This window comes from Cottoperca gobio, chromosome 6, assembly GCF_900634415.1.
Source record: "Cottoperca gobio chromosome 6, fCotGob3.1, whole genome shotgun sequence".
Lineage (NCBI taxonomy): Eukaryota > Metazoa > Chordata > Actinopteri > Perciformes > Bovichtidae > Cottoperca > Cottoperca gobio.
Genome location: NC_041360.1, coordinates 1,809,987 through 1,827,259, shown reverse-complemented (window position 1 = coordinate 1,827,259; position 17,273 = coordinate 1,809,987). Strand labels below are relative to the sequence as shown.

General features: G+C 39.4%; 2 protein-coding genes across 2 annotated transcripts; both read left to right on the top strand.

Moving 5' to 3' along the window:
• The first annotated feature begins 321 nt into the window (after window positions 1-321).
• On the top strand, window positions 322-3,964 carry polr2c (RNA polymerase II subunit C). Its single transcript, XM_029434094.1, has 9 exons — window positions 322-510; window positions 881-930; window positions 1,406-1,474; window positions 1,596-1,648; window positions 2,318-2,446; window positions 2,536-2,587; window positions 2,760-2,928; window positions 3,017-3,091; window positions 3,383-3,964. The coding sequence occupies exons 1-9, from the start codon at window positions 425-427 to the stop codon at window positions 3,525-3,527; spliced, it is 828 nt and encodes a 275-aa protein (XP_029289954.1). The 5' UTR covers window positions 322-424; the 3' UTR covers window positions 3,528-3,964.
• Window positions 3,965-4,560: 596 nt separating this feature from the next.
• LOC115009812 (diacylglycerol O-acyltransferase 1-like) lies at window positions 4,561-16,864 on the top strand. The gene is made up of 18 exons (XM_029434064.1): window positions 4,561-4,728; window positions 5,811-6,000; window positions 6,451-6,538; window positions 6,673-6,713; window positions 9,636-9,721; window positions 10,319-10,371; window positions 10,507-10,612; window positions 10,937-11,038; window positions 11,118-11,177; window positions 11,276-11,379; window positions 12,154-12,192; window positions 12,688-12,729; window positions 12,825-12,869; window positions 13,110-13,219; window positions 13,305-13,370; window positions 13,461-13,548; window positions 15,213-15,275; window positions 16,064-16,864. Exons 2-18 carry the CDS (start codon window positions 5,858-5,860, stop codon window positions 16,208-16,210), a joined length of 1,383 nt encoding a protein of 460 aa, XP_029289924.1. The 5' UTR covers window positions 4,561-4,728; window positions 5,811-5,857; the 3' UTR covers window positions 16,211-16,864.
• The last annotated feature ends 409 nt before the right edge of the window (window positions 16,865-17,273 follow it).

The window sequence follows — 17,273 nt, the reverse complement described above, 5'->3', positions numbered from 1 at the left end:
CTATAAAGGTTGAACGCTGGCAGTACAGTTTTACAATTATTTTAGACTCAAAAGATATTGTGACAAAAAAAGGCATTCTGCAGCATTGTAACTGTGATATTCCATATTTTCTGCAAACAAACAAAAATTGGATATATACTACATTGCAAATGTTCCAATGTGGACAAATAAGGCATACTTAATTTTACAAAAATACTAAACTGAGCGCTTTTATTTTGAAAAATAACTTTTAGACACAGTGTGACCCGGATATAAAACAAGGACCCGCCTTAATACTTCCTCGTGACCAATCGGTATTCGTATTTACATCTTCTGACCAATCGGCGGGCAGTACATATTTTCGTGGAGGCCTTCAAGTCAAAGCAGCGGTAGTGGAGTGTGTGGACGATTTAACAACGTCAATTTTAGGCATATAACTTAAATAATGCCGTATGCTAACCAGCCGACGGTGAAAATCACAGAACTTTCGGATGAAAATGTCAAATTTGTAATTGAAAACACTGATTTGGCGTGAGTATTCACTTCTTTGTCCATTCAAGGAGAGCATGTGTGTCAGAGAGCAGCCATTATTCATATCATCCAAACTGTTGTTATGAGACATCAACTTAAACTTTAAATAACTTTACTAAGGTATTACGCAATAAAATTGTAACGCTATTTGTAACTGAGAATCTCCGTAACCATAAGAGGTGAACACTGTTCAGATGTTATAAGTGGAACTGTAGGACTACATTAGCTATCAAAATGTCTGAGGTTCCGTTTTAATATCAAATGCATTGTCCCAATTTAGGGGGATTCAAGATGTTTTTTTACTTGCTATTGTGCTTTACATTGGAGTTTAGGAAGGATTGAAAATAAAATGTTTTGCTCTACTTTTCAGGGTTGCAAACTCTATCCGCCGTGTCTTCATGTCAGAAGTTGCCACTATAGGTAAAGTGCCTTTTTGAACTACTGTTCTCATTGTGTGACCGTTGCTTTACATTACAGTCTTATTGTGTTTGTCTCACTCTGTTGTCTGGGGATGCCCGGGTGTAAATAAACACACGTTCCACGCTCTACATAGCAGGAAAAAAAACACAGGTGTAATTAATAACAATAAATCACTGGCATGGCTTACTGGGACACTTAATGGAACTAAGCCAATGCTTTTTTCCTACTGTGACATGTCTAAAGAGGGCTCTGCCCACCCTTATGTAAAGTCCTCTCAGACCAGCAACTGTCCAAAAACGTTCATCCTTTACCTGCATGAATCATACAGTATCCTGCATATACCCTGAAGTAGACTATTATTTGGTGTTGCATGGAAATGACAAAATAAATCAAATTCAAGAGAGTTGAGATGGAGTGACTGCATATGATATGACAAAAAACGGACTAACATGAACTTGCATTACTTTATTTGCAGCAATTGACTGGATCCAGATCGACGCCAATTCATCCGTACTGCATGATGAGTTTATTGCACACAGAGTTGGTATGTGTCACAGTCTTTAGGATACTACTTTTAATGCAGTTTGGTGGCTGTAATTTGATGTATTGTTGGAGTGATACTTGTAAAGGCTGCTGTACAACATTAAGTTTTTCTTTGTTGTCAGGTCTCATACCTCTCACAAGTGATGACATCGTGGACAAACTGCAGTATTCTAGGGTAAGATACTGTCGTATCAGTGGGGGGCCCAGTGACCCTTAAATGCAACACCATTAATGAAATGACATTGTTCCACACTCTAAACTCAAGTCTGAAAATGATTGGGAATTTGCCAAAAAGTCTTCTTGACTGAGGATTGATGGTCCTCAGGTCCTAACAGACCTCAGTTAATACATTCTTACAGTGTTGGTACATACACTGGCTTTTATCTTCCCCCCCTGTAAGCTCTTGGTGTCTACAGTATGTCTGTCTATAATTTCTCTTGTGAATGTTTCCTATTTTGTCACCTCCTTCTTTATGTTTTATTATACATTGTTATTCAAAAGTGCCCCAACAACGTGTCTAAGTTTAGTAGTATCATTTATAATCTCTTGTCCTTCCACTGTCATCATTTAATGGCATTTTCCTAATATCGTGAATCTTGATTCACAGTTTTGTTTAAACACTACAAAGTAACTAGTACATTGGATTACTCCCACGACAACTTCCTCCTCACAGATATTTAATCTATATATATATATATATATATATATTTTTTTTTTAAACCATTTCTCTGAACACTAGTTTTATATAAAATATTGTGTATAATAATGTGATATCATACCAATGTCCTTGTTTACTGCAGGACAGACATCATTTTCTCTCTGCCCTTCTCTGGTCCTCCTCCAGGACTGTACCTGTGATGATTTTTGTCCAGAGTGTTCTGTTGAGTTGACAATGGATGTTCGATGTACTGAGGACCAGACGCGTCATGTCACCTCACGCGACCTTTTGTCCAACAACCCCAGAGTCATCCCGGTGAGTCCGTTCTCTGTTTACTGAAGTCATTAAAGGAAAGTGGAAGCTGAAGAAAGAGCTGACCGTGTTTTTCATTGGGCTTTTTTAAGGTGACTTCCAGGAGTCGAGATAATGATCCCAATGACTACGTTGAACAAGATGGTAAGCTTGAAGCTGTCTTCGGGGGTAAACACTGACTGTCAAGGGTTTATCTTTTCTTTAGCCATAATATTGTCAGATGTCTGTTTTACCACCATTTCATCCCAAATTTCAAACATTTACCTTTTCCTTACTCTCTCCACTTCCTGCTCTGTCGTTTACTGACGCAACATAGACATTTTACTGGTGAAGCTTCGTAAAGGTCAGGAACTCCGGCTGCGGGCATACGCCAAGAAAGGCTTTGGTAAGGAACACGCCAAGTGGAACCCAACAGCGGGAGTTTCCTTCGAGTACGACCCAGACAACGCACTGAGGCACACAGTCTTCCCACGGCCTGAGGAGTGGTATGTGTTCATTTAGTAAATGATTAATGTTAAATGTATAAAATTGAATAATGACTGATGATTACGCATGTATTACTCTGGTTCCCAGGCCAAAGAGTGAATACTCAGAGATTGAGGAGGATGAGGTTCAGGCTCCCTATGACCCCAATGGAAAGCCAGAAAGGTGAGGACAGAATCTTCCTCATACATTATTGTTAACATGTTGGCCAATGGGAAATGCATGCAGCTTGTTTCTATCAACTTAAAAGTTGACCAGTAATCACGTTGTAAATCTACAAGTCATTGCTCCATTATAATAAACGGTGTGATAATAGGATGCCAAATAATGTTTTTGTCAAATATTTTTTTTAAGAAATATTTCTCTGCTTTGAATTGGTATATGATCTGCTAAAAAATAAAACGGAAGGCAAGTGTTTAAAGTGAAAGAGCTCAACTGTGACATTTCCCTGAACAGATTCTTTTACAACGTGGAGTCATGCGGCTCTCTGCGACCAGAGACCATCGTCATGTCAGCGCTGGCTGTCCTCAAGAAGAAGTTGAGTGACCTGCAGACTCAGCTGAGCCACGAGATCCAGAGCGACGTGCTAACCATCAACTGAGGGCCATTCCCTAACAGAGCAGGACCTGCATTCACACAGCTTTGTAATGAGCAGAAGGCTGACTTAGCACTGTTCAGGTCACAGATATTATTCATGGGATTAGATGTATCCTCCCTGGATACAGGCCTTGGATCTGTATGTGTCTGTTATCAAAGAAAATGTTTCCTCATCATTGTTTATCTGGACATGTATTTTTGAAATGATTTCTGCACCATCAGTGATTGTAACTTAAGCTGTTTGTGTCAAAACATCCGATGCAAGGTCAGTGTCTGGATGGGAGTTTGTCTCGGAATGATACCATTTTAGTTTTGTTGTTGGCAATTGCATTATTATTTTGTTAAATGTTACTTTTTAAATAAATTTGTCTTTAGGAAGTTGGTAGTCTTTTTATTTAGTGTTGCTTTCTTGTAATTTGTGGGTTTAAGATTATTTGTAATTTAGTTTTCTGTTTTCACAATTACAAATGTTCAGACACCTGGAAAATCAGACAAACGCAATCATATAAACTTCTTTGTAAGAAAAAAGAAATGAAGACAAGAGAAACCCATAAGTATAATGTTTTAAGCCGTTTGCAAAAGAGAGTATGACCATTTATTTATTGGTCATAAATCTAATTGTATAGTGCTGTATAATTATGTCTGAACATCTACAGTGGGAAAATAGCCATCATAGATATGTTCTATCATATATGTACAATGCCACACTTCTGGGTTGATGGAGGTGGGAACTGCACTTTGTAGGTAACCTCCAAGATATATGAATCTTTTTTTTAGTTGTCAGTCAGCCAGAAGGAGAGTTAAGTGGCTATAGTATATAAGTTGTCTTAATATTGAGATACATTTAAAGCCCTTATTTATATGCATTTTAGTGGATTTTTACAAATGAATGAAAACACTTTTATAATTAAAAATATATATATAATTGACGCATTTATTTTGCTTTTTGCACTAAAACGAATTTTCTTCACGGAGGCTTTTATTTTGAATGTTATGAGAAGAGGCGATATTTTTCATTCCAATGTCCTCAAGTGCGACACTGACCACATCACTTTACCACATGGAATCAGAGGTCCAAATATGTCTTTTGTGTTTTGCAAGTATATCCGGACAGTAGGCTGATGAGTTGTGGATATTGTGGCATGTCGATTTCATCTGGGTCGACCTGCCGCGGAGAATGCTGTGTTTTTGCGGGGGATGACCAGGTAAGACGTTTTCTGACGTTAAAGAAGGTCACGCCGAGTTGCATTTAGAGTTCTGGCAATTTGAATTTGAATTTTTTAGCAGAAAATATAACATGAGACATTAAAATCACACAATATGGATTCTAAATTAGTTGAAGTAATTATTTAATTCGGCATAAATGTATCATACCATGCAGCATAAAACACCAATAAACACCCCAACCTTTATTAATGTGACGTTACAGCTTTAATACATTTTTAATTCGATGTATGGCATATGTTTGGATAGCATATATGCCGAAGTTATCCAATGGAACTTGCTGCTCAGATAGAGTCTAAAATTATGTCTTGTGAGATGTGTACCTTTGTAGATAAGCGGGACAACGCTAAACTGCAAATTTACTCAAACAATTTGGTTAGAATAACCCTCCATGGGAGAGGACGGGATGTAGCCTATACAATCTGGGTTTATGAAAATTCAGCTAGCATGTAAACATTCTGCTGCTCTGCTCCCAGCCCTACACACCATATGTCACTGTTTCCACAATGATAATGGTTAGACATCACCTACAACATGAAAAATTACATGAAATGTTAACACATTTATTCCGCCAACTCTCTGTAGTCTACTGCAGGCAAAATGTAAATAAGGCACATACCTGATAATAAATAATGTTTGGTTGAGACAACATTTTGTTTTGTTTTTTTCTTTTCACAAAATGTATTTGTAGTTTACATGAGTTTATATACCTTCAAACATTTGCAGATTGCCCAAAAAAGCATAAGAAGCAAGACGATTGGAATTTCTAAAGGAATAGGCTGTATTAATATCAAAATGTTTCTTATTTTTATATGTTTACATATTTCTCTTGCCATATTCAAGTTCTACTATATCCTGCCATTGCACAAGGCATTTGGGAACAGAAAATGTACCTGAGGTAGAGGGAAAGTAACCAAATATTTATTAAAATGTTGCCATTTTTGTTTCCTCTCAAATAAAAGAAGCTTGAACTGTCATTTTATATTAATGATCTGGTAAGACGGTGGTAATGATAGGGTCTCTTACAGCAAAGTGGATAAACCCATTTCTGTTTTTCCTAAAGTGAATTCAACCATCTCTGAACTGACTCCTGTGGAGGAGCCCTCAGAGATGGCTGCAATGAGGAAGAGGTTCTCCTCCGTCTGCTCTTCTTCCTCGGCTGAAGAAGACAGTGCCAGCCTCTATGACATTTTTCCCATTTCTGTCACTGATCAACCTGGTGAACAAGAGCATCCTAACGCCGCTCTACTATGGTATGGTTTCTCTGCTGCTTGCATCACTTGTTCATAGCTTTCAAGAGGCAGATACAAGACTTGAATAGTGGAGGAAGTATTCCCCCTTTTAATTAAGTAAAAGTAGCAATACTAGGCTACACTGTGAACATAGTCAAATGTAACATAGGTAAAAAAAATAAGTTTTATTAGCTAAACGTACTTAAAGTGTAAAAATCCAGAGTAATCAATGATGAAAAATGGACTCTGTGAGTGGTGTTACATGTTGGTAACACCGGTATGGATTGGACACTAACACTGAGAGCCTGTATAGTATCTGTTGCAGCTAAACATTCATGTACAGGAGGAATATCTGATCATAGGTAATTAGAGGTGCAGTCACACCAGAACTGGCAAGAGGACATTTCCTCAAAAACTGGTAAAAAATAAGCCTCACACATAATGGTGACTAATACAAGTCTCTTTGCCCAGTTGTCATCGTGTCCAAGACTCTTTGCTGAGCTCCAATAGCAACTTCACCGGATACAGAGGCATCCTCAACTGGATCATCATTCTTCTGGTCAGTTTTCTCTTCTCCTCCTTTTGATATTTATCGGTTTTTATTGAGTTACCAAACTTGTACTTTCAATATAAGACGAAAATCTTTCATTTATGACTGAAGTTTTACTGTATGTGTGTTATTCTGATTTTCAGGTCCTGACTCATGCTCACTTGTTCTTAGAGAATTTCATACAGTGAGTATATAGATGCACCCACGCACACACACATTATATGGTCAAAATGCCTTAATTTTTAGCCTTGATAGGAGCATGACTTTGGGAATGGCAATGCCGGTTGATCTGGTGGTTCACCACTTTGATCCACCCATAGTCCACCGCTTATCAGGGGTCGGGTCGCAGGGGCAGCAGCTCCAATAGGAATCCCCAAACTTATCTTTTCCTGGCCACACCCGCCAGCTCCGACTGGGGGTTCCCGAGGCGTTCCCAGTCCAGTGTGGAGATACAATCTCAACCGAGACCTCGGTCTTCCCCGGGGTCCCCACCTGGACGTGCCTGGAACACCTCCCTAGGGAGGCGCCCAGGTGGCATCTTTACTAGATGCCCGAACCACCTCAACTGACTCCTTTCAACGCAAAGGAGCAGCGACTCTACTCCAAGTCTGTCAAGGATGGCTGAGCTTCTCACTATCTCTAAGGGCGACGCCAGCCACCCGCCTGAGAAAACCCATTTTGGCCGCTTGTACCCGCAATCTCGTTCTTTCGGTCATGACCCAGCCTTCATGACTGAACTGACATAGGTGAGGGTAGGAACGAAGCAAATGCAATACCGCCCCCACTGCTCTGATTCTCCGGCCAATCTCTCGCTCCATCGCCCCCTCACTTGCGAACAAGACCCCGAGGTACTTGAACTCCTTAACTAAGGGTAAGGACTCATTCCCTACTCAGAGTAGGAAATCCACCGGTTTCCTGCTGAGAGCCATGGCTTCAGATTTTGAGGTGCTGATCCTCATCCCAACTGCTTCACACTTGGTTGCAAACCGATTCAGTGATTGCTGAAGGTCACAGACCAATCATGCCGTCAGGACCACATCATCTGCAAAGAGCAGCGATGAGATCCTCAGGCCACCGAACTGCAACCCCTGTCCTCCACGACTACGTCTCGATATCCTGTCCATGAATATCACAAACAGGATTGGTGATAAAGCGCAGCCCTGGCGGAGGCCAACACCCACTGGGAACGAGTCCGACTTACTGCCGAGTATCCGGACACAACTCTCGCTTTGGGCATACAGGGATTGGATGGCCGTCAAAAGTGACCCCCCCACCGCATACTTCCGCAGCACCTCCCACAGTATCATCCGGGGGACCTGGTCATACGCCTTCTCCAGATCCACAAAACAACGTACTCCCAGGCCCCCTTCAGGATGCTTGCGAGAGTGAAGAGTTGGTCCGTTGTTCCACGGCCAGGACGGAATCCGCATTGTTCCTCTTCGATCTGAGGTTTGACTCTCTGGTCCCCCTTTTTGGACACCGGAACCACCACTCAGTCTGCCACCCCATAGCCACTGTCCCAGACTTCCACGCAATGTTGACGAGGCGTGTCATCCAAGACAGCGCCTCCACACCCAAAGCCTTCAGCATTTCTGGACGGATCTCATCAACCCCTGTGGCTTTGCCACTGTGGAGTTGTTTCACTACCTCAGTGACCTCCATCAGGGAAATTGACGTCCCCATCAGCTTCCAGCTTAGTCGGATTCAGGAGTTCCTCAAAGTGCTCCTTCCTCCGCCCGATAACCATCTCAGTCGAAGTCAGCAGGGTCCCACCCTTACTGTACACAGCTTGGATGTTTCCCCGCTTCCCCCTCCTGAGGTGCTGGACGGTTTTCCAGAAGCACTTTGGTGTCAACCGAAAATCCTTCTCCATAGCTTCTCCGAACTTCTCCCACACCCGCTGCTTTACCTCTGCCATGGCAGAGGCTGCCGTCCTTCGAGCCTGTCGGTACCCTGCAACTGTTTCCAGAGTCCTCCCGAATAACATAACACGAAAGGACTCCTTCTTCAGTCGGACGGCTTCCCTGACCACCAGTGTCCACCACGGTGTTCGAGGATTACTGCCCCTTGAGGCACCTAAGACATTCAGACCACAGCTCTCCACCACAGCGTCAGCAATGGAGGCTTTGAACATCGCCCACCGGAGGTGTGAGTTGATGATCTCCCGGACAGGGGCTTACTCCAGACGTTCCCAGTTCCCCCGCACTACCCGTTTGGGCTTACCAGGTCAGTCCAGAGTCTTACCCCACCCCTTGATCCAACTCACCACCAGATGGAGATCAGTTGACAGCTCCGCCCCCTCTCTTCGACCGAGTGTCCAAAACATGCGGCCTCAGATCAGATGATACGATCACAAAATCGATCATTGACCTTTGGCCTAGGGTGCTCTGGTACCACGTACTCTTATGAGCATCCTTATATTCCAACATGGTGTTTGTTATGGCCAGTCCATGACTTGCAGTGACAGTGATCCCTTCACTTTTCATCTAGCACCATTGCCGGGTCAGGATTTCAATTTGACCAAATACCTGCTAAACTATAATGCTTTTCCCATCAGCTTCAGTACTTTGTGTTGATCACTAAGTTGCGAATGTTAGCATGCTAAAACGCTACACTTAGATGGTGATCATGGACAAACATTACACCTGCTTAGCATCAGCATGTTAGCATTGTCGTTTTGATCAGGACAGTTGTTGACATTTAACTCACAAGTACAGCCTCACAGAGCTGCCATCATAGCTGTACTCTTACTCTTGTGTCTTCACATATATCATTTTGTCTTGAGAGTGGAAATAGTTTAGTTAGGTTAGTTTTTATTCTTGAAATAGTAGCTCAAAACAAAGGAAAAAAATATCTTAGCTCAAAGTCCACTTACTAGACTTTTCTGGTGCTTTCAACCACGTTTCACAGTCTTTACCAGCAGATGGAACTACATAATTGGAGTTTCACAGTAAAACTAAATAAAATAAATTATAAATTATTCTGCATATAAAGACTGTAAGATGTGATCAAAAGAATATTTTTTTGGTCAAACCATACATACTTTTCCTTATATATATATATATCTATATTAGATTGTTGTCCTTTGTTTTCCTCTTCCTAACAGACATGGCTTTTTGATAGATGTCAAAAAAGTCTTGGAGCATCTGATTGAAGACAACTGCAATTGGCCATCTGTCAATCTCATATTGGGTGAGGAACGCTTACTGCACTAAAAATGCCGATAGCTAAAATGACATTAGATCAACCTTTATTTAAAAGAGTACTTCACTGATTTAATATTGCTCTCTTGTAACATTGTCAGACTCATGATGTTATTGTTTTAAAGAAGCAAAATTGATGCAGCACAACCAGAGATATCATCTTTTTTATTCCACATCTTTTTTTTTTTTGTCAAAACCTTCCGCCTGCATTACCTACAATGCAACTAGACCACCATCAGATATTTAGATGTGTTATGATATTAGCGGCTAATGTAGCCTCGAGCCACTAGCCTGCAGCAGAGATGAGGTGCAAGCTACAGATGTTTGTTAAATTTTCTTTCTAACTCCACACCCTCAGATCTTTTTCATTTTCAAACTCGTAGTCTTCAGCTCCAACAGACTCAAGTGACTCAAGTGACTCAAGTGACATCACTCAAATCAAGTTTTTATACATAGAGTTGTAGTTAGCTTCTCCCCAGGCCTGCAAACATATGTTGATGAGAGCTCAGGGCTGGGATTGTGTTGCTGCAGCAGCAAAAGTAAGCACACCTAGCTGAACTAACAAAATATCCGTATTTCTTTTCAGCTGCCAACATGTTTATTCTCACAGCTTTGTTGCTTGAGACATATCAGGAAAAGGTGAGACTGGTGCATTTTCTTTGTCTCCTTCATTTTGATCAAGGCTTTTCTGATTTAGAAAATGCATCAACAAGCAATTTGTCAACTCCAAACAATTGTTATGGAATGCAGTTCTATTCCATTTACTTCTGTCAGGGTGTGCTGTCCCCCACCCACGGTCATGGTTTACATCTCACAAATCTGGGCTTGCTCCTGCTATTACCTGCTGCAGTCATTGTACATGAGCATACTCTGTCAACAGGTAACAATACATGTGCATCATCATCATCATCTCATATTTTCTGTACATATATGTTTTATTTTATATAACCTTTAATTTGATCAACAGCTAACAAACAGTTTCAGAAAATGAATAAGCTGTATGACAGAATATTTGATATCTTTGGAAACGTTGCCGTCATGGTTACACTTTGGAATAAAGTTCTGTTAGACCAAAGTTTGTCTGCAAAAAAATGTGTTTGTAATGATGGACTAAAGAGTTTAAAAAAAAGATAAAATTCCCCAAATTCTCTCTATATGATGTTGCATCACTGCTGGGATGTTTAGGATTTGTTTTGTCCACCAGGGGGAGCGTTCTTCTCTCTCTGGTTCTACACTGCTCTAGGGATGAAGCTGTATTCATACCAGGAAACTAATCGCTGGTCCCGACAGGCTCATGTGACTGCAGGTATTTTCCCCAGAAGTTGTACTGATTTTAATTTCAGAAAAAAAACCAAGCACTGCCTTTTATATCTGTGTGTTTTCAGAGAGGGACAAGGATGTTTCTGTTCTGCAAAAAGCCCACAACGAGCAGCTTACTTTCAAAGGTGAAACTGCCCGTAATTTCTGAGATGATACTTGATATCTTTACATTATCTTGTTATGGTACATTTTGTCTTCTGTGTCTCTGTCTTTGTTTTCTCAGATTTGTATTATTTCCTATTTGCCCCCACTCTGTGCTACCAGCGAGACTTCCCGCGTACACCTAAGGTCCGCATCAATAAGCTCCTGCACAGGCTGCTGGAAATGGTGAGCCATTATCACTGAGGGTTTGATGCACTTCTAGGCGTTAGAAAAGTGCAATATTAGCTCTATTAAGATATAGGAATAGGGTAACATAAGGATCTTTTTTGGATCTGGTCTCCAAAATAAATAAAAATAAAAATCACATATTACAGCAATGAGGCTAGTTTTTTATATTAATAATAATAATAATAATAATAATAATAATAATAATAATAATAATAATAATAATAATAATAATAATAATAATAAAAATAATAATAATACAGCAGTCACCAATAGTATCCTTTGGCCTAGGGGGGTATTCACTGCTGAAGACATAAAGGCCTAAGTAAAAACAAATCAAACAAACAAATAAAGTGAGATACAATAAACACATGTTGTATTTCCTTTTTATTTATGTATTTACTGTGTCATGATATAATGAAAAACACATGTTAAAAGAACAATTATTTGGCAATCAATCAAAAATATTGTGATATTTTATTTTCTCCATATCGCCCAGCCCTAGCGTCAGCCTCTATAAGAACCTAGCGACCAGGTGCCAGATTGTAAGCACACATCCAAGAGGAAGCTGCAAAAATGGCAGACAGAGCAGAAAAAAAGCAAATATAGAGAAGCATATATGAGAAGCAGTTTCAACATGACCCTATGATCGATGCAATGGATCTACTTGTAATGGGATTTCCTAGATATAGCTGATGTCCAGATAAAATGTACATTTAGCTCTTACAGATGGAAACACTGCAGCTTCTTAATTGTGACATTTTCTACCTTTAGGTGATCGTTATCCAGATCATGGTTGGAATTGTGCAGCAGGTACAGCAGCTTGTTAGAGGTCTTCCTTCTGTTGCACGGATTGGCACAACATTTTGTTACATTCAAGGTTCCCAGAGGATGAAACATAGACTTTGGTGATCTGTTGACTTTTCATATATTGATGTTCACATTTGTGGTTTTAAGTGAAATGTCTCGACAACTATAGGATGGATTGTCATTCAGTGTTTTCCAATACTTTGGTTTATGACCAAATACTTGAAGAACTAATTACATTCCAATCAGCCTTAGCTATACTTTGTTATCGTGATAATTAGCAAATGTTAGCATACTAACATGCTAAACTAAGATTGTGAACGTGGTGAACATTTACCTGCTAAACAGTGATCATCTTGGCATGATGACATTAGCATTTAGCTCAAAGAACAGCCTTATAAAGCCGCTAGCCTGGCTGTGAAGTCTTGTTTCTGAATGAGTTAACTATGTACATACACGGAATGCTATTACTGCGTCTACTGAGTATTCTTTTCCTCTCAGTGGATTGAGCCCATCTTCCAGAGATCAGAAAACTCCTTCTCTGTGAGTGAAACATAATCCATCTTAATTGTGAATATTACAACAACCACAGCTTTCACACCACACCACATTTTTTCTTGTTCTAATCTTAAACATAGAGTATGGATATCACTATGAGAGTGGCGCACCTGGTGGGACTAGTGGTGAGTGATTTTATTTATTTTAAAATGATTTTTGATAAATCTGTTTGGATTTCCCAGAAGTGTAGAGCACTGAGTCAATGTAAGATGTCAGCATGCGATCATGTAAACGGATGTCTTTTCTCTCTTTGTTTGGGCATGATAATTAGAGATACTGTCATACATGACACAATAATAGAGACAGGGATAGCAATGATTGCTGTTCAATGCTATAATAATATTGCTAACATATTTTCTTGTCAGGCACCAACCCATTTCCTCTGGCTCCTCTTCTTCTTCTTGAGTCACTCCTACCTGAATTTCTGTGCAGAACTGCTGCGCTTTGGTGACCGTTATTTTTATGGAGACTGGTGGTCAGTTGCACAAAACAACAATTTCTGCAGATTGTGTTTTTGTACATTCTGCATTGGCTCATTGCGCCTCATCTTTCATTTACAGGAACGCTACAACTCTTATCACTTTCTGGAAGAATTGGAATATTCCTTTTCAAAAATGGTGTCACAGGTAATATAGTGCTGAGCTGACAAGTTTTATTCAGAATACTTGAATACCAAATAATTTCCCTTAACCTTTGCTGTCTTCACTCGTATGAAGGCATGTATACACTCGGCTGGTGGAAAACAATGTGCCTCCATCACGAGCAGAGTTGCTGGTCTTCCTGATGTCAGCCGCTCTTTTTGAGGTACAGTCTGATACTGCATGAAGCTCATTTTCACTATTGCGGTTCATGTGTTTTGTAGCTGAGGACATAAGACATTGGAAATACAAAATGAATTGGGTTTATAAGCTGAATACAAATACTTGTATGTGTGTTCAGTCATATTTAAGTACATAAATCAATTATATAACACTGAAGACATTTTTACACTGAATACCCATTTCGTAGTAGTAGTAGTAGTAGTAGTAGTAGTAGTAGTAGTAGTAGTAGTAGTAGTAGTAGTAGTAGTAGTAGCCTAATAAAAAGCTAAGTTGTTGAATATTGGACATTTATCCAGCCAATACAACATGGACGCTTTTGATACCAAAAGTGTGTTCCATTGCCTACAGATTCACAAGCAGAATGTTTAAAGAGATTATCGTAATAATGACTTTTCTCAACATCCAAATTGCAATATCTACTCTGAAACTCTGAATTTCTGAAAGCCATGATATATCTGACAGATGCCTGAAAAGCAAACAAAAATGGATGGATGTAATTAAACCTCAATGTAATGGATAGGTTATATTCAATTCAATTATGTTTATTATATCAAATGAAATATGTTTATATTGGCAATGCACAGTGTTTTTATCCTCACACCACCAACTGTGTAATCACACCACCAACTGTGTAATCACACCACCAACTGTGTAATCACACAACCGTCTTCACAATGTAAATGCGGTCATAACATGAGAAGTTTTCCATCTCTATCATCAGCAGTACTTTGAGCTTAACGCTAAAGTCAGCATGTTAGCATGCTTACTATGACAATGCTAATATGCTAATATGTTAATATGCTGATGCTAAGCAGGTGTTTTGTTTCTCATGCCATCCTCGTTTACCCTTTTAGCATGCTAACATTTAATAATTAGCACCAAACACAAAGTCCAGCTGAGGCTGATGGGAATGAAAGTCATCAGTTCTGCAGGTATTTTTGTCATAAAGCAAAGTATTGGACACATTGAAATTTGATCTGAGGAGACTTTGATGATCTCTTAGATAAGGGATCATCAAAGTTATTTCAATTAACCTGGGTGGGACATGAATGTGTGTAACACAATTAATGGCAATCCATCCAATAGTTGTCAAGATATTTCAATAAAAGTCAAAAATGTCAATCTCATGGCGGCATTATTGGAAAAGTCAGGGAGTGGGGACCATACATGTCTGTACAAAATGTCATTGCAACCCATCCAATAGTTAGTAGTTGAATCATTTCAGTCTGGATCTGGATCTGGACTGACCAGCCGACAGACGCACAATCCCTAGAGCCATGCCACTTGTATGCTAAAAATATATAAACCTAATTATAGATGTTAATGTTTGTGTGTGTAGAATATGATAGAATTATCTAATCATACCAATTCCAATTCCAAACTTTCCATAGACAAATCAGTATCAGTATTGAATTATGCAATTTAATGATTAACAATAACGTTGCATCATTTTTATTATGTAAAAGCATTCATATATTTTCATTCAGTTTTTAGTTTGCACGTATACAAATATGCTTGTTAACAGCAGTGAAACAGAGGGGCAAATGCTTCACATCATTTGTGTTGAATCTTACTGTAGGTTTAGGGCAAAAACAAACTATACAATAATGAGCTGCTGTGATGTTTAATGTTGTCTCTTCTACACAGTATATGATTGCTCTGCCCCTGCATAGCTGTCGTCTGTGGGTCTTCCTCATGATGCTATTTGAGGTGAGAATATCAAAACATTGGCAGCTTGTTACGATCTTGGTTTCTGTTTCCTGTTTTATTTTGAAATGTTCTCTTCCCCTTGTGTCATGTCTTGTATTACTTCCTGCTCTTGTGTTTTCTGCCTTTCTCCCCAGGTGTGTCTCGTTCCCTTCATTAGTTTGCTCCTGTGTATTTGCCTTTCTCTCCCAGCTGTGTCTCGTTCCCTCATTTAGTGTCTGTGTATATATCCCTGTCTGTCTCAGTGTTCTTTGTCGGATTGTTGTTCATGTGACATGTCTGTTATCTGCCCGCTCGTGTCTCGTGTCCCCTGATTGTTTTGTTACATTGTAGTTTTACTAGCTTATTTTTTATAAATAAATAAAGCTCTCTTTTTGTTAGAACCTTGTCCAGTGTACTGCATTTGGGTCCTCACCTTCACCTCAGTGTGACACAGCTGGTGATTGTTTAACTGGATGGTGCTACAGACACTGAGGCCTTCTGCTTACATACGAACAATGTTGTTGTCTATCTTAGTGCACTAAACTTTGACTCCAATTTAACTGTTACTTTGAATCAGACAAGCAAACTCAGCTTGACTACTTAATCTGTCTCATTCCTTACTAAATAAAGAGATCCACAAGCAACTATAATAAATATTGTTGTAATAACAATGTATCAAATGACAATGTGAAAACATTGTCACTATGTGAAAGAGGTCGCTTGTGGTGATGCCCCCCATCTTAACACGTACTATAGGCTGGACATGAGGAGAACCTTTTATTTAATCCCACTGTATCTTCTCCTTCTAGCTTCTGGTTGCAGTATTCCTCGCAAACTATTTCCAGGGAAACTATGGCAACGGCTTGGTGTGGCTATGCCTGCTGCTGGGCCCTCTTCTGGCTGTGATCACCTACTTTTACGACCACTTCATCAGCCTCCGTCACCATCAATATTAGCCAACATCCTCACCACCGACATCAGACCATGGACATCAGACCATGGTCTTCCCAGCGCAGTTTTTCTGCAGCCTCACTTCTCAAGCGCAAGCGACTGAAAGAAATTCTGTCCCATTGTACTCTAGTTACAAGTAGACCAAGAGGATACAGCTGTGGTCTAAAGCTCAGTGTAGGTCGTTCATGTCTGTGTAAGGATCCCTTTTGATGCCTTGAAAACCTTTTGGAGTTATAATCCACAACCTCTAACCAATTTAGTTCACTAATCAATATGTTGTACAGACAAAGCGAAGACTGAAGCGTGTTGAACGCAATCAAAGAAAGTGTGGAATGATTTAATGCAGGTCGAACAGCCAAGTAAAGTTTGTATCGGTCTTAATGATAGTTAATGCACAGCAACAGTTAGAGCAACAGAGACATGGAAGGAACTAAGGAAGGAAGTTCATTATGTTTAATTAAATGTGTTAATCCTATGTGTCTCAACTTTCTTGTCTGAATATATATATGAATAAGATTGTATCAAACTATGTACAGTGGCACTGTCATTACTTCAATCAAAAAATGTTTACTACTACCACAGCTATTTTTACAACTACTGTATGATGAATCATGCTTCTAACACTCCGAAGAGTTTTTGTATTAAAGACGGTCATCTTATGCAAGTTTTGAGAAATCTCTGATATATAAATATATATACATATAATATATATATATATATATATATATATATATATATATATATACTGTGTATATATATATATATATATATATATATAAATGTTTTATATTACATTTAAACAAGATTAAGGTTCTACAGTCATGCTCTGCGGTGAGGTTAAACACGAACGTCAGTACATGTTCAGAAGGCAAAAGGTTTACCATGTTCACCATCTTATTGCAGTATGCTGCTTATTACATGTGCTTATTAGCACTCAACACAAAGTACAGTCATTCATTTTGCAGGTATTAGCTAATAACCAAAGTATTGGACTAATTGAAGTTTTCACATGATGATGGCAGTAGATGAAATGTTAGGGATTCACCTTAGTGCAATTTATGTTTTGGT

Bases quoted from the DNA above. Each gene is read 5' to 3' on its own strand.
- LOC115009812 (XM_029434064.1), top strand. From the start codon at position 5,858: ATGGCTGCAATGAGGAAGAGGTTCTCCTCCGTCTGCTCTTCTTCCTCG. The intron at 10,372-10,506 runs GTGAGACTGGTG...TACTTCTGTCAG, and splicing joins TTGAGACATATCAGGAAAAG to GGTGTGCTGTCCCCCACCCA. The intron at 13,549-15,212 runs GTACAGTCTGAT...TCTTCTACACAG, and splicing joins TGTCAGCCGCTCTTTTTGAG to TATATGATTGCTCTGCCCCT.
- polr2c (XM_029434094.1), top strand. From the start codon at position 425: ATGCCGTATGCTAACCAGCCGACGGTGAAAATCACAGAACTTTCGGAT. The intron at 1,475-1,595 runs GTATGTGTCACA...CTTTGTTGTCAG, and splicing joins GTTTATTGCACACAGAGTTG to GTCTCATACCTCTCACAAGT. The intron at 2,588-2,759 runs GTAAGCTTGAAG...GACGCAACATAG, and splicing joins TGACTACGTTGAACAAGATG to ACATTTTACTGGTGAAGCTT.